General features: G+C 48.9%; 1 protein-coding gene across 4 annotated transcripts in view; it reads right to left on the reverse strand.

Moving 5' to 3' along the window:
- Positions 1–17,239, reverse strand: part of brsk2a (BR serine/threonine kinase 2a) — a 64,266-nt gene that overhangs the window by 23,860 nt on the left and 23,167 nt on the right. For 2 of the 4 annotated variants that reach the window (XM_023956192.2, XM_023956191.2), the window contains exons 2-4: positions 15,670–15,764; positions 14,344–14,429; positions 13,161–13,301 (exon numbers count right to left, since the gene is read on the reverse strand). In XM_023956192.2, coding sequence (XP_023811960.1) covers positions 13,161–13,301; positions 14,344–14,429; positions 15,670–15,764 — 322 coding nt within the window. The remainder of the gene's footprint in view (positions 1–13,160; positions 13,302–14,343; positions 14,430–15,669; positions 15,765–17,239) is intronic. The other 2 variants (XM_023956193.2, XM_078949154.1) reach the window with 2 other exon arrangements.

Here is a 17,239-nt window from a genome sequence, read left to right on the forward strand (position 1 = left end):
CACACCTTGAACTAACTACTCTTCGGTCAGGTTTTTTTTTTCCACCCCCACTTCTATCCTTATTGGAAGAACTTTTTGATCTGCACCATATAGGAATGGTGCATGGCGAGCTACCCACGAACTCTCAATGAAAAACTTGATTTACGAACCTAGGAAAAAGGAACTTCGCAAAAGACGCCATACCCAAAGGAAAAAGGAACTTTGAACACCAAAGACTGAAAAATATCCTTGTGGATCCCTGGACACTCCTTTCTCCACTGTCTCAAATTATTGTTTTGTTATTTGTTTTCTTTGTTTAAATACAGTCAATTGATTGCTTTATCCCTGTGTTGCGTTTTCTATCCACACACTCTGGCTCCATGAGTCGAACAAATCTTCTGTAGGTCAGAGCAAGCTAAGAAAGCGCTACAAGTGGCGAGCTAGCTAGGAGCCTGAGTGTGTGGATATCAATTTTTCTGTTTTCTCTTTTTTTTTTCCCGACACCATGGATTTTATAACTCAATCTGGTGTTGACGTTTCTGTTTCTGTTGTAATCTCGGGCACCGCAACCACATTACATGATGAGGTGCTTGATTGGTTGCGTACTTATGGAAAATTAAATCGCACTTTTTACGTTAATGATCCCAATAGTTCTTTTGATAAAAACCTGGTCGCAGAGTTTACAGACACAGCCGCGTTTTCTGCCTTAAAACCATTGCTACCATACACTTACACTTCAGCTACTACTAACCTTGTGTGCCATGTGACCGCATTAGCCTCAGAGTGCGCCGCCACAGTGGACAGCAGCAGTCAACCCCCTGATTACCTAGTCGAATTAAAAAGACTCGCAGACCGGAGCGGCTGCAGTTTTGAAGAGGTTCTAAGAACAGTGATGACCCAGATCGGCCAGCACCTGGATGCAGCAAGTACAACTCTCAAAAGCTACTCCAGAACCACACTCAATACTGAAGAGGAAGAGGAAGAGGATGGTGCATCAGCCCGGTCAATGCCAGCATCCTCCCCACCTTTACCCACTTTAAATGCTGGTCTGCAGGGGCCACGCCCTCATCAAAGTAGAACATCACAACGCATCTCCTTGTCAACAAATCAATTAAACCCACCAGCAGTCCAGAAGGTTATTGTTGAGCATGTCGTCAAAAACGCAGACCTCGCAGACCTGTGACAGTAATCTACCCGACAATTACATGCATGCACTATGGTTCTGCACGCCTGTCCAGGCTCTCTGGCAGCAGGTATGTGCCGATCTATCAGTCTGGCTTAAGGTTTCAATCACAGCTTCACCGTCACTTTGTGTGCTTGGTGACATGAGTGCCATCGATGTAGAAGGAGGATTAGGCTCTATCATTTTCATAACTCTTTGCATTGCTAAAAAAACTATTTTAATAAATTGGAAAAGCAAAAAAAATATAAATATAAGTCAACACAGAAATCTGCTGCTTGATCATATCAGCTTGGAAAAAATGTCAGCCCAAAGTTCAAGTAACTTTGAAAGAATTCGGTCTCTCTGGTCTCCCATAGCTAACTCCGTGACTTAGGGGGTGGGGGGGGCATGGTCGTCGCTGCTCCTTGCCCTTCTGCCGTGGGCCGGGGTGGGGGTCGGGGCCTCCGGTGCCTGGCCGGGGGTGGTGGGGGCTCCGTTGGTCGGGGGGTCGGGTCCGGCGCCTGGGTGGGGCGGCCTGGGGCGCTGCGTGGTCCTCTGGGCTTGGGTGTGGGGGTGCGTGGTGGGGGGGTGGGGTGGTGGTCTGGCTTGGCTTGGGGGGGTGGTCCCTTTGCCTGTGCTGGGGGGGGTTGGCGGGGGGCGCTGCTCGGGGGGGGGGGCCCAGCGGCGCTGGATGGGCTTCCCGTCTACACCTGGGGCTGGGATCGGCCCTTCCCTGGCTCTGGGACGGGACAACCCTCTTGGGGCCCCCGGTCGCTCTGGGTGTCATCCGCTTCGGCTGCGGGGTCTGGGGGTGGGGTGGGGTGGGGGTCTTGTCGGCCCTGTCCTGTGGGGGGGCATTCTGGGGGAGGGGGGGGGGGCACTATTGGTACGGGGCAGGGGGGGTTGACGGGTCGGGGTCTCCGCTGAGGCCATCGGCGGTATCCCCGGCCGGTTGGCTGCCTCGGTCCCGTCGAGGCCTGACCAGAGCTCTTCTAGGGCCGGCGTTTGGGGGTGGGGGCCTGGGCTTGCTCCGGGGGGGGCCGGCGCTTTCTGGCTCCCCTCTCTCTGTGTGGGGGTGGTGGTGCTGGGCCTGGGGTGTCTGCGCCTCCGGGGGTGGGGCCCCGGGGCTGGGTGGGCCTGGCCCCCTGGCTGGGGGGGGGGGCGGGGGACGGCTGTTTGACCACCGGGGGACAGTCTATCATCTGTCCCCAACTTACCCCCTTCCTCATATAACCTCATAATAGGGTGAGGGGGTGGGGGGCTTAGCCTGCGATGAGCCTTGGGGGGGGGGGGTTTACTAGGCAGTGACCCCCCTCCTGTGGTTGCCGTATGGAGTGGGCCCCCCCTCTTTCGGTTTTATTTGCACCTTAGACATGTAGGGCCCTTGGTAGGGGGGGTGCTTGGACATCACCGCCAGCAAGCAGCGGATGTCCTCCTAGCACCCTACCCGCCAATTTTAACCGCACCTTAGACATTTAGGGCCCCTTGGTGGGGAGGGTGAGGGGACGTCACTGTGAGTAATCAGGAGACGTCCCCTTAGTGCCCTACCCGCCAATTTTAACCGCACCCCCCTTAGTACACACACCCCTCCCCCCTCAATATATACATCCCAACATAAACACACACACATGCACACACACACTCTCTCAAACACACATACACGCACACACATTTTGCAAGGAAGGTGGGACCTAGGACCATCTGTCCCCTGCCTCTTCCCTGGTGGGGGGTACGGGCCCCTTTGCAACGGCGGCTGTGTCCCCGGGGTGCCGGCTTCCTGGGCCCGGCGGTGCTCTCTCCGCGCGGTGGGGGGGTTCACATTACATCTGAGCCGGGGGTGTTCGTGTCCCTGGGGGGTGGGTTCTGGTCCTTGCTCCTGAGTGCTGGGCCCCGCCAAATTTCCAACTGTGGCCGAGCCTGGTCGGGCCATATTTACAACACCCCTTGTGGGCCCTCTTTTTTCCCCGGGGTTCCCCCCTTCTGGGCGGGGGCGGCGGGCCCCTGCCTCGCTCCTCCCTGGACCAACCGTGGGCCGGACGGATGGCTGCCTGGAGTGCGGAGTGGGTCTCCCTTGGGGGGTCCTGGCTCGTACCTGGGGTTGGGGCGGGGGGATGCCCGGAACTCCTGGGTGGTGGTGGGGTGCTCGTCTGGGGCTGTGGGCGTCCTTCTCTGGTGGGGCCCTGCGTTGGGTTCTCCCGGCGCGGCGGGGGGGCTGCTCTCCTGGTTGGGCTGGGGCGGCGCCCTCTTTCCCTCCGTGCCTCCCTGCTCTCTGGCTCTGGGGGCCTTGCGGCGGCCCTGCTGGCCCTGGCCTGGGTGGCGGGCTTGGTCGCCCGGGCGGCGGTTGTTCCCTGCCGGTTCCCGTGTGGCGTTGGGGGGATTCCGGCTGCCGCTGCTGGTGCGGTGGGGGTCTTGGGGTGGGGATGGCTGGGCACTCTCCCTCCTTCTTTTCACGTTCCACCATCCATTTTAGAAGAACATAAACACTCACCTGAGCACAAGTGTTAGCTCAACAGACTGAATGACTGAAATATTTCACACTAGTTGGTTTTAAGGCATAAGTATGCGTGTGAACACTATTTGTTTTGTGTACATGTCGACAGGTGGACATTTTTGCAACTAACAGGTGTGTTTATAACATTTGAGTGTGTGTGTGGACAGGCTCCGCCCTTTTTTTTGTTTTTTTTTACATTTGAACCTTACCATAATGATTAACAACCAGTAAACCTGTCTGCTCTATGCTGCTTCATGGTCTTATCCCCCTTCCCCTCCTATTATCACCCCCTACCCCCCCTCTCTCTAACGTCCCTCTCTCTTCTTCCCCTCTTTCCTTTTCCGTCCGGTCCAACACCAAAGATTTTCAGACATTTTTGAAATTAATAAAGTTTGGCCTCAATTACAAAAGGGGTTTATTCAGACATACCTTTGGTTTTTCTGAAGATTAATAACCCCTCTTGTTAAAGTAAAATATGTCCAACCCAAGAGGCCCTCAGCTCTCATCTGTCTGCCTAGCTGTTGGACAGGACAAGTTAAAAAAAAAAAAAAAAAAAAAAAAAAAAAAAAATACGCAGACCTCACAGCCACTTCGCTGCGTCTTCGCTCCTTCTCTGGAAGAAGTCCAAAACCAGGTAATGAAGTGGACTATGAATCCTGGCGATCTCAAATAAATCTTCTCCTTGCAGATCCTACTCTTTCAGCACTCAGTGTCACTCGGAGAATCATAGAGAGCTTGATGTCACCTGCTGCTGATGTGGTAAAAGGTCTGATCCCAGACGCATTGCCCTCTGTTTTCTTGAGTGTGCTTGACTCAGCCTTTGGAACGGTCCAAGACGGGGAAGAGTTATTTGCCCAGTTCCTGAACACCCTTCAAAACTCTGGTGAAAGGTCTTCCTCATACCTTCAAAGACTGCAACACACCATCTGCTCTGTTGTCAGACAGGGTGGAATTTCAGCAAATGAAGTGGACAAACATCTCCTGAAGCAGTTCTGTCGTGGCTGTTGGGACAATGCTTTAATAACCAAGCTACAACTGGAGCAACGCAAGGACAACCCTCCACCATTCCCTGAGTTGCTGCTCCAACTTCGAACAGAAGAAGACCGACAGACTGCCAAAGAGTCTCTCATGAAGCAACATATTGGCACATCCAAACAGAGAGTCACCATACAGTCGCAGAGCACTTGTTCCTGTGACCACAGCACTCATGCAAATGAAGAGCTGAAGGAGATGAAGCTACAAGTAAAGAAACTTCAGCAACAGATGTCACAGCTCCTATCCAGAAAATCCACATCTGACTCCCAACTCACAACGCGTCAACACAAACCCAGCAATCCTGTAACACCACCCGCCAACAGGCCAAAGCCATGGTACTGCTTCAACTGTGGTGAAGATGGTCATGTCTCCTCCACCTGCAGTAACCGATCCAATCCAATTCTGGTCCAGCAGAAGAAAAAGTGCCTACGTCAAAAACAAGAGGCATGGGATGTCAAATACAAGCATTTAAACTAAACTCTGCTCCTGTGGTGGGACACTCAGGAGCTGCTCACAACAAAAGTCCCAAGAAGAGGATGCCACACCTGCCAAGAGGTCTTATTGGAGCCAAAAGTACTGGTCAGATTGAAATAAATGGACAACTGTTTAACTGTCTTCTTGATTCTGGATCACAAGTGACCACTGTCCCTCACTCATTCTACAACACTTACCTTTCAGACCTTGAAATTTATCCTATCACTGACCTATTGGAGATTGAAGGAGCAAATGGACAAGCTGTACCATACTTGGGGTACATCGAATTAAATTTGACTTTCCCACCTGACCTTTTTGGTTCTGCCATTAATGTATACTCACTGGCATTGGTTGTACCAGATCACAACCAGTCCCCACAACAGATCCTTGTTGGTACCAACACCCTTGATGTCGCTTACTCAAAGCATCTAAAGAAAGAAGACAAATCTCAGTCAACTGCACCTGGTTATGTTGCTGTCTACAAGATCCTCCAACACCGTTTCAACCACAGTAAAGAAGCCCAGACTGCCTCTGTCACACTAATGTCAGGGCAGCCACACATCATCCAGGCAGGTCAAACCACAGTTCTGGATGGACATCTGGTCAAAGGGTTGCAAGGCGAAAAAACTGTTCTCCTTGAGCATCCCCAGTCTGGCTCTTTACCCGGTGGGCTCATAGTTAAAAGCTGTCTCGTTAACTTGCCACGACACCGGCCATGTCACCTGCCTGTTGTGGTAAGCAACGAGTCCAGCCATACCATCCAACTTCCTGCAGATGTCACAATAGCTGAAGCCAGCAACTATCAGCATGTCATTTCAAAAGAGCAGAGCACTGGACCAATAACAGAACCAACTTCACAATACAACTTCAAAGACTCGCCTATAAGCCCAGAATGGCGACAACGAATAATTAACAAACTCAAAAGCATCCCTGAAGTCTTCTCAAGACATGATTTCGACTTTGGAAAAACTGAAAAGGTAAAACACAAGATCAAACTTTCTGATCCAACGCCGTTTAAGCAGAGACCCAGACCAATTCACCCCCAAGATGTGGATAGCGTCAGAAACCATTTACAAGATCTGCTAGGATCCGGAATTATCAGAGAATCCACCTCACCATTTGCATCTCCAATTGTTGTTGTGCGTAAGAAGGATGGAGGTGTTCGCCTCTGTATCGACTACAGAAAACTAAATTCACAAACCATAAAGGATGCATATGCTCTGCCAAAGTTGGAGGACACATTCACTGCCCTCTCTGGGTCCAAATGGTTCACTGTCTTGGATCTAAAGTCTGGGTATTACCAGATAGAGATGGAAGAAGAGGACAAGGAAAAAACAGCTTTCGTGTGCCCCCTCGGGTTCTGGGAATTCAATCGCATGCCCCAAGGTATTACCAACGCCCCAAGCACATTTCAACGCCTGATGGAAAAGTGCATGGGGGAACTGAACCTGAGGGAGGTACTTGTTTTCATTGACGATATTATTGTTTTTGCTCCAACCCTCGAAGAACATGAAGAGAGATCGATGAGAGTTTTAAACAAACTAAAGGAGTATGGTCTTAAACTCTCAATTGATAAATGCATCTTCTTCCAGACCTCTGTCAAATATCTGGGTCATATAGTTTCCCAAGACGGCGTAAGAACAGACCCAGAAAAAATTTCAGCACTCACCAGCTGGCCAGTACCCAAAACCCTAAAGGAGCTACGTTCTTTCCTTGGTTTCGCTGGTTACTACAGGAGATTCGTGAAAGGTTATTCCTTTATTGTTAAGCCGTTGCATGACCTCACTGCAGGATACCCACCTTCTCAAAAGAAACAGAAACCCCTGATCAAGAAACAAGAATACCACAATCCAAAAGAACCATTTGGGGGTCGTTGGACGGTAGAGTGTCAACAAGCCTTCGACACCATCATCCAGAAGCTCACCTCTGCTCCTGTCCTGGCATTTGCGGACCCCCAAAAGCCCTATCTGCTCCACACAGATGCATGTTCCATCGGCCTGGGTGCAGTCCTTTATCAGGAGCATGAGGGGAAGAACAGAGTGGTGGCCTATGCCAGTAGAGGCCTCACCAAAAGTGAATCCAGATACCCAGCTCACAAGTTGGAATTCCTTGCCCTCAAGTGGGCAGTATCAGAAAAATTCAATGACTACCTGTACGGAGCATCGTTCAAGGTAGTTACAGATAGTAATCCCCTCACTTACTTGCTCACAAGTGCAAAGCTTGATGCCACCAGTTATAGATGGTTGTCTGCTTTGTCCACTTTTGATTTTAAAATTGAGTACAGAGCTGGAAAACAGAACACAGATGCTGATGGACTGTCCCGTCGACCACATGGTGAACCCTCTGAAGATCCTGTCTCCAACAAAGAGCTAGAGCGTATTCAGAGGTTCACCCAACATGTCAACAGTGACCAGTCTAGCATTGATCAAGCCATCACCAGAGCCATATGTGACCGTTATATAATTTTGAGTACTCTACCAGCTCCAGACCAAGCTCTTGTGTTGTCCATTTCCCATAATGCGAACAGTTTGCCCGATGGGTTTACAAATGATGTTCAGTTCACGACCATTGCACTACCCCAGATTTCCACATCTGATCTTGCAGCTAAACAGCGTGCTGACCCTACAATCCAGCATGTCATTGCCCAGCTTGAACACGGACTCACGCCACCACCAGCTGTGAAAGACCAACTCCCTGACCTGCCCTTCCTTCTAAGGGAAGTAAACAAAATGGAGCTCCTTAACACCCTTCTCGTAAGAAGACGACAGATCAGAGGGGACATCACCTACCAGCTGGTGCTACCAGAGGAGTTCAGAGCTGTGGTGTTATACCATCTTCATGACAAGATGGGCCATCTCGGGATTGAAAGGACGCTAGACCTAGTCCGTTCCCGTTTTTACTGGCCCCGGATGACAGCAGCTGTTGTAAATAAGATAAAAACCTGTGAAAGATGTGTCAAGCGCAAGTCGCTTATGGAACGAGCTGCACCCCTAGTGAACATCAAAACAACTCATCCACTGGAACTGGTCTGCATGGATTTCCTCTCTCTTGAACCGGATGGAAAGACGAAGGACATCCTTGTCATTACAGACCATTTTACAAAGTATGCTGTCGCCGTGCCCACTCCTAACCAGAAGGCCCGTACTGTTGCCAAGTGTCTGTGGGACAACTTCTTTGTTCACTACGGCATCCCGGAGAAGCTTCACAGTGACCAAGGCACGGATTTTGAAAGCCGAACCATCCGTGAACTCTGCGCAGTGGCAGGAATTCATAAAGTAAGAACAACGCCCTATCACCCAAGAGGCAACCCAGTGGAAAGGTTCAACCGGACACTGTTAGACATGCTCGGAACCTTGTCCACACAAGAGAAACAACACTGGAAAGAATTTGTTAAGCCCCTTGTCCATGCATACAATTGTACCAAAAATGACGTTACAGGATTCTCTCCCTACGAACTGATTTTTGGCCGTCAACCTCGGTTGCCTGTGGACTTGGCTTTTGGCTTGCCCCTGAAGGAGGCCCGATCACCCTCCTACAGGGAGTATGTCCAGGAGCTGAGATCACACCTGGATGAAAATCAACGATTAGCAATTGAGAACGCAGCTAAAATCATGCAACGCAACAAAACCCGCTTTGACCAACATGTTGTGACTGCAGATCTGGACATCGGAGAGAGGGTCCTCGTCAGAAATGTGCGCCAGAGGGGTAAACACAAATTGGCTGACAAGTGGGAGTCAACGGTATACATCGTTGTAAGGAGAGCAGAAAACCTCCCTGTTTACACAGTCCGACCGGAAAACCAGCCCAAACCCCTTCGTACCTTACACAGGGATCTATTACTGCCTTGTGGATTCCTACCCTCACCTCAAGAGAAACTCTCCAAGCAACGTACCAGAACACCCTCTGTATCTGCACCTACACCTACCATCGAGGAAGACCTTCCGGACGATGATGTGTACATTCAAGTCTCATCTGAACCAGTAAGCTCCACAACTCTAGACACACCTGCCATCCAGCAACCAGATGTCGGGGTTGAGCCACCAGAAACAACCTTACCTGCTGAAAACTTAAAAGCTGTCGAGTCACCCGCTGTCTCAATACCTGCTGTTGCCGCACTGTCACCTGAATCAATTGTACCGACCAACACAGAAGAGGAAGTGACAGAACCCAAAGAAGAACCACTGGCTGTGGAAATTATGAAACCAGAGCCTCAATCAGAACCAATTGACCCTGTTGGGATACCAGATGCCATTACACAGACTGTGGATCCCATACCTCAACTCGAACCCCATGCCGAACCCCCCTCACCATCTGTGTCCGAACCTCTCAGTCCTGAACAGCCAACTCTCAGGCGGACACTACAGACCAGAACCCAACCAGATCGCCTTCAATATGCACATCCTGGGAAACCACTTCTGAAAAGCATCCAAACACTTCTGCAAGGTTTGAGCTCTGCATTTTTATTCGCCCTTCAGGACGACGGGGAAATTTCACAAGACAAACCATGTACAGGGACGTACATGTGAACAAGGGGGGGAGCGTGTAACCCGGATCAGTGCCCCACTTGCATTACCAGATTTGAAACACCTGAGCGCTCTTATTTTGGTGGGGCCAGTTCCCTATATTAACATCCGGGTCACATAGCCACTTCCTGTCATCCATGCTCTGGCTGTTGCTGATCTGCTGTGGCTGGCTGCATCTCCTATAGCTGTCGGCTATCTAAACTTGAAACAAAACTCTGTAACATCTTACTGGACTAGTTCTTCGAACAACCACACCTTGAACTAACTACTCTTCGGTCAGGTTTTTTTTTTCCACCCCCACTTCTATCCTTATTGGAAGAACTTTTTGATCTGCACCATATAGGAATGGTGCATGGCGAGCTACCCACGAACTCTCAATGAAAAACTTGATTTACGAACCTAGGAAAAAGGAACTTCGCAAAAGACGCCATACCCAAAGGAAAAAGGAACTTTGAACACCAAAGACTGAAAAATATCCTTGTGGATCCCTGGACACTCCTTTCTCCACTGTCTCAAATTATTGTTTTGTTATTTGTTTTCTTTGTTTAAATACAGTCAATTGATTGCTTTATCCCTGTGTTGCGTTTTCTATCCACACACTCTGGCTCCATGAGTCGAACAAATCTTCTGTAGGTCAGAGCAAGCTAAGAAAGCGCTACAAGTGGCGAGCTAGCTAGGAGTCGAACCTAGAATCTTCTGATTCTAGGTTCCAGGCCCACCACATCGCACATCACAACCTGTCCCTGAGACTCCAGAGCCGCCTTTCAGTGGCGTCTCGTCTCAATCGTCAATGAAGAAACCAACAGAACCCAACAACCATTAGAACTTGGATCCTGAAAGTGACTCAGCAACTAGCAGCATGGACGGCCCACTGCTGGGAGACCGCAGCAGGCGGGGGCGGAGCTGCGCAGTTGCTCTAACTTTCCTAGCGATGGAGACACCAGGAGAAGGCGGTACCAACCTGCCCGCCGGTCATGGGACCTGAATGAAAGGACAACAAACCTCAACGTTACCGCCCACGATCATTCCTCCACTACCAACCTGTGGTGGTAACTAATGAACAGAACGGCACACGACAGCAACGTCAGCAGCTGTTAGCTGTGCACCTTCATGCCGTATGCCTCACCCAATACAGGAAACTTCACCGTGAGACGACAAGATCGACTCAGCACACACTAACCGATCTACCGGTGACACACACCACAAAAACGTACCACGCCTAAGCTCCACGTGAACGCCTCACAGATGACCACCGATCCTGGAGTCCCATTGGAGTTCCGTGTCCGGAGGAGCAAAATGCAAATAATGGCCCTAACCATAACCATAACGCAATTTACAGTCAAACTGACATAAAGCTGCTTCTAGTGATTCAGAGAATTCAATTCAGTTTCATAGTTTCATGTTTAGTTTTTCTGGACATAAATCAACACAAACGTCAGCGATCAGTGGAATCATCTTTCTCATAGTTAAAACGTATGTTAGATCAGTGTTTGTCATCCGGTGTGGCGCGGCAAACTAGTTAGAGATGCTCATTATCATTATTTTCACTGATCTAAAAACATTTACCATCACAAGAATATCGACTCTGTTCATCAAAAACGGCTCAGGTTTCACACGGAGACGTTTGCCGACAGCTTTGAGGAGCTCTTCCAAAAAATGCACCGTCTGTCAGAAGGAGGGTGAGAAAACTTGACGGTAGCTCCTCCCACATGCGGCGGGAGCGGCGGGTTTCTAAACACACTTTTGTACAAGCGTCCAAACACAGACGGAGGACGGCTGTTTGATGCACGAATCGCCTTCCACAAGGGAGGGGGTGCAATCAGCGGCAGTGGGTCAGGCGGTTGAGCAGGTCGGCCAATGATCGATGGGTCGGCAGTTCGATCCCCGCTCCCCCCAGTCAACTGTTGTCGTGTGCTTGGGCAAGAGCCTTACCCTCTCTGCCTCCCCTGGTGTGTGAATGTCCCGGTGATGGTCAGAGGGGCCGTAGGCGCCAACTGGCAGCCACGACCGTCAGTCTGCCCCGGGGCAGCTGAGGTCCATCTGTAGCTACCATCACCAAGTATGAATGAATAACAGACACATTGGAAGAACTTTGAGCGTCTGGAAAAGCAGAGAAATCTGATCCATTATTACTATTATTATCAGCGGCAAAAGTCTGTGTAGAACCGGGTCTAGTGATCCGCACGAATCACGGAGCATCCGTGATCCGTAGAAGCTTCCCATGGGATCCGGTGTCAACCATGAATAAAATAAGGAAACTCCAAGACCTGAGTCTGTCCAACATCAGTGCCACTGGTTTCACTACAACTCCCATGATGCACTGCGTTGACGTGACAGTTTCTCTTAACCGTCATGAAGCTCAACAAATGCAAACATCTGCTCTAACAATCTGCAGAACGTTTGGATGAAAGCAGGAAAACTGTCTAGTTTTCCTTGGTTTGTGTCGGAGAACAAAGAAATGAAAGTTGGAGATTCCAGAGTTTGATCCAAGTCGTCTCCATGAAAGAAAGAACTGTTTTTAATAATGTCTGGATTGACTTTAGTCACTTTTGAAAAAGTTGAAGTTAAGTTGAAATAGACGTACTAACAAAGTAAAGAAGCAGCGTTAAGGTGAAGTGGTCCACAGACACATTTCAACGGAAACAATGAAATCAACAAAAGAAAGAAAACATTTTGGATAAAACTTCAGCGTTTTCACGTTTGTGTCGTTACAACTGAACTGATGAAGATATTGTTGGTTGGTTAACATTTACATGTGTAAACATGCTGTGATTATAAATGAGCACAAACATTAAAAACTATTTCAAACTAAATGACTGTTTAGAAAGAATGTCATTTATTGGTGAGGTTTACATGAAATGGCATTTTAATAAACTGGAGGGAAAATCAACTTCCTCAGCAAATTTCCAACTAAGTTTAAAAATGATTATTGAAAGCTATCACAACGTCATACTTTTGTGCCTGAACTATCCCAAAAAATGATCAATACCGACTATAGAGTTTCTCTCTGTTTTTGGTTGCTGGTGTGCCACGGGATCTTTGTCAAGAAAAAAGTGTAAGTTGGCTCAAAAAAGGTTGAAAAACACTGACAGACGTTTGACTCTTCCAGCACTGTGAGCTTCCAGGAAGAGGAGGAAAAAGGGAAAGACGAAGGTTTCAGGTGTGACCAAAGCAAAGGTGGAGCAGCCATGTTAGTTCAGACACAAGAGGAAGAGGAGGAGGCAGCAGAGATGAAGATGCTGAGGATCTCTGTGGGAGCAGGATGGGTCAGGAATGAATCCATCAGAGGATGGGATCCTAGATGTTCAGGAGATCCATGCAGAAGGAGACGTTGGGAGGAGGAAGAGGGATGACGATGATGAAGATTGGAGCTACAGGAAAGGTTCATGGATGAAGGAGGACGTGAGGGTGGAGGATGCAGAGGAGAAGGTTAACCACCATCTCTCCTTCAGACGGGGGAGCAGAAACGATTCCTCGTCTGGAGTTCCCGTCTTACCAAATGGAATGACTGTGGCAGAAATCCAAGGCCGACATGATCTGCCTGAAGAATCTCCTGGCCTCTTTAGGCGTCAGCCTTCCTTTCTTCACCAGGTAGTCGAACAGTTCCCCCCCGGAAACGTGTTCCAGCACCAGGTACCTGAGAAAGAAGACAGCCATGGTGACAGGAGCTCCTCACAAAGCAGACATGGAAGCTGGAGGAAATCTAAAAAGGCTTTTGAAATGAGAGGCTTTAGTTTAGGTTTGGAAAACCATCAAATGACAGAGAGAGGCGCTTGGGTTTAGATCTACTCTGACTAGAGTCGGAAAGTATCTCACAGACAACAGAACTTTATGTCAATGGAGGTCAGATAAAAGAATCGCCATGGTAACAGGTCAAGGATGTTTCCACTGATGCTTCTTCATCGTCTTTCAGCTGCTGCCTTCAGGGATCACCACATCAAGTGTCATCCGCCTCCATCTAACCTTCTCCTCTGCATCCTCCACCCTCACGTCCTCCTTCATCCATGAACCTTTCCTGTAGCTCCAATCTTCATCATCGTCATCCCTCTTCCTCCTCCCAACGTCTCCTTCTGCATGGATCTCCTGAACATCTAGGATCCCATCCTCTGATGGATTCATTCCTGATCCATCCTGCTCCCACAGAGATCCTTCCTGTCTCTGAACCAACAACACGGCTGCTCTCACCGCCGTCTGCTCCACCTGAAACCTTCATCCACCTGCTTGCACACACTTCTCCACCTCTGCTCTTTTAACCTCGCCTTTCATCTTCATTTCCTCTCATTTATCTTTCTGCAGCTGATCTTCATTTCTTGTCTTTCCAGATTGAACATCCACCTCTGCACATGTTCCTCCACCCGACTACATATTCTTAATCCTTGGTCTGGGTTGGAATGGATTGCAGAGGTGTCCAGGGTGAACCCCACCTTTACTGGACGGTGACCCTAAAAGGCTCTAAGTGTGCGTAAAAAAGCGGGTGGGCGGAGCCTCCGTGTGTGTAATAACCTATGATTGAACTCTCTCCTTGGCATCAATAAAGTTAATACTCTGGGCTGTTTTATATTCACTAGATTAGAATTTGGAATAAAGAGAATAATTGGAACGTTAATGAATGTTTTTGTCTCCACATGCTGATAATTTGATTAAATGAAACCACAAATACCTTCATCGGTCGTACTTACAGGTACTTTTTGTTCTCGTAGACGTCGTGTAGCTTCAGAACGTGTGGGTGTTCTATGAGCTTCAGGATGGCTATTTCCCGCTCCACCTGCCAGACACGGGGGGGGGGGGGGGGGGGGCAAATGCTAATCAGCCCTGGTTGAACCACCTTCTCTGTTTTCTCACTCGTCTGTCCAGCAGCTTCCTCACTACTGAGGCTGTGGGGCGGTCCTGCTCTTTGGCCTTGGGGGGCTGTGGGGCGGTCCTGCTCTTTGGTGTTGGGGGGCCGTGGGGCGGTGTCTGTTTGGATCGCCCCGCGGGCGGATTCCCTATATGTGCCAAACCATGGGGGGCCCTGGCTACCGCCTCAGCAGGGGTCTTGGTGAGGGGACGCCTCTTTCCCTCTGTTTATATCACATCATCCACCTCAGCAGAACATAAACTCCCACCTGAGCTCAGGTGTCGGCCCACCTTTACTCTATAGTTTGTGTGACAGAATGAAACGCTTCATGTGTGTGTGTGCGTGTGTGTGTGTGTGTGTGAACAGTAGTTGTGCTGAGTACATGTTGACATGATTGTATGTGAATGTTTTTGGAGCCAGCATGTATGTTGGGGTGGACAGGCCCCGCCCCTTTTGACCAACATTTACACCAGACAGTAATGATGATGATTCTCCAGCACCCCCCCCCCCCCCCCCCCCCCGTAATCATCCTCCAGATATCCTTAACTCCCCTATCTCCCCCTTTCTTCTGTGCCCTTACCCCCTGCCCCCCCTTCTTTCCTCTTCTTCTTTTCCATCCGGTCCAACAAAAAAGGGATAAAATCTGATCAATGTAAATAAAGTTTAGCCTAAATGACCAAAGGGGTTTATTCAAAAGCACTCCTAGTGTGTCAGAAGATCCAGAAGCGCCTGTTGGAATAGTAACATCCGTCCAACACAAGAGGCCTTCAGCTGGGATCTATGTGCTCAGCTGCTGGACAGACGAGTAAACAAATAGTTACATATATGTCTATGTGTTCAGACGGAGCTTTCTGTCTGGAATCTCATTATTCTGCTGGAAAAGGTTTACAGTTTTCTGATAAACTGCAGGTAAATATTAAGTCCTTAAAGACCAGTGGATCAGAACCGGATGTTTCTGATGTGAATCTGTCCTGGGTTTTTTTCTTGACAGTCTCAGACAAGGAGGTTCCTGCTGAGCACAGACAGAAAGAGGAAGGAGGAAGGAGGAAGAGGAGCCCAGCATCTCCACCAGAGCAGCAACCAGCTAAGCAGTTCTGTCTGACCCACAGGGGGCGTAGCAGAGAAGCTGTTGGGCTTGAACCTGTGCAGGTGACGACTGAACACATACCTTCATCAAGACGGTCTCGCTGAGCTTCTCACGATTGACGATCTTTATGGCCACTTTCTGACACGTTACACAGTGGACGCCAAGCTTGACCAATCCTGGAGACAGAGAGGAGACGCACAAACGACCATCAGATGCAGCATGAACACGCGGACGCCGTCTTCACACGCCGTGAGGTGATCGACCATCAGATGCAGCATGAACACGGACATCAGACGGAACATGTGAGACAGAAAAGGTTCCTGCAGAAAAAAAGCTCAAACAAGAAGAATTTCATAAAAACTCTGTTTGATCACATGGTCTTCATGAGGAATTTCTGATCCTTTGTTCTTTTTCTGCAGTTCTGCAACATCATTCATCATCCCGGTTCAGTTAAAACCGAACAACCTTTATGTTGACTAGTAAAGAGACAGGAGATGTGTGTCAGAGAACTACTTTATGCTGATGACTCAGCCCTTGTAGCTAGTAACGCATCTGATATGCAACAGATTGTAGATCGCTTTTCCTCTGCAGCTGAGATGTTTGGATTGAAGATTAATATCTCTAAGACCGAACTACTGTATCAGCCTCCCACATTATCCAAGAAACACCCAGAGACGATTATGATCCATGATGAACCACTGAAGTCAACAGAGTTTTTCTTACCTGGGCAGTACCTTAACTAACTCAAACTCAGCTGATCTGGAAGTGGAACGGAGAATACTTTCTGCCACTAAGGCCTATGGTGCACTACAAAAGAGACTGTGGAGTTGCCATGACATCAGTACTAGTACCAAAGTGAAGGTATATGCAGCCGCAGTCATCCCCTGTTTGCTATACTCCATTGAGTGCACCACACTCTACCGCAGACATATCAAGGCTCTAACACGACTTCAGCTTCGCCACCTTCGCTTCATTCTCAACATCAAGTGGCAAGATCGTATCCCAGATGTTGAGGTTTTGAGACGTGCCAACACAGTTAGCGTTGATGCCCTAATAACATCTGCACAACTTCGATGGGCAGGGCACGTGTGTCGGATGCCCAACAATAGATTACCCAAAGCAGTATTCTACTCAGAACATTCTCAAGGAAAAAGGAGCCGCGGTGGACAGAAACTACGCTATAAAGATGTGCTAAAGCGACACATGAAGAGAGCAGGCATCCCACACTACAACTGGGAAGAAGAAGCCATACAAAAATCCAAATGGCGTGCAACTTTAAAAGAAGCCATTATAACCATTGAGGGCCAACGTGAACACCAACAGGCACATTACCGGCGTCACTCCGTAGCAACTTCAACCGATTTCAAATGCTTGACATGTGATCGCTTCTGCAGATCCCGAGCTGGACTAGCAGCCCACATGAGAGCCTGTCATTTTTAATCCTCAAACTCAAGACAGTCAACTTCGACACACGAAGGACAGCCATAACATAAAAACTCTGTTTGATCACATGGTCTTCATGAGGAATTTCTGATCCTTTGTTCATTTTCTGCAGTTCTGCAACATCATTCATCATCCCGGTTCAGTTAAAACCGAACAACCTTTATGTTGACTAGTAAAGTTTTCTGTGATAAATTTGGTATAAACCCAA

This window comes from Oryzias latipes, chromosome 6, assembly GCF_053564925.1.
Source record: "Oryzias latipes strain Hd-rR chromosome 6, Olatipes_Hd-rR_3.1".
NCBI classification, from domain to species: Eukaryota; Metazoa; Chordata; class Actinopteri; order Beloniformes; family Adrianichthyidae; genus Oryzias; species Oryzias latipes.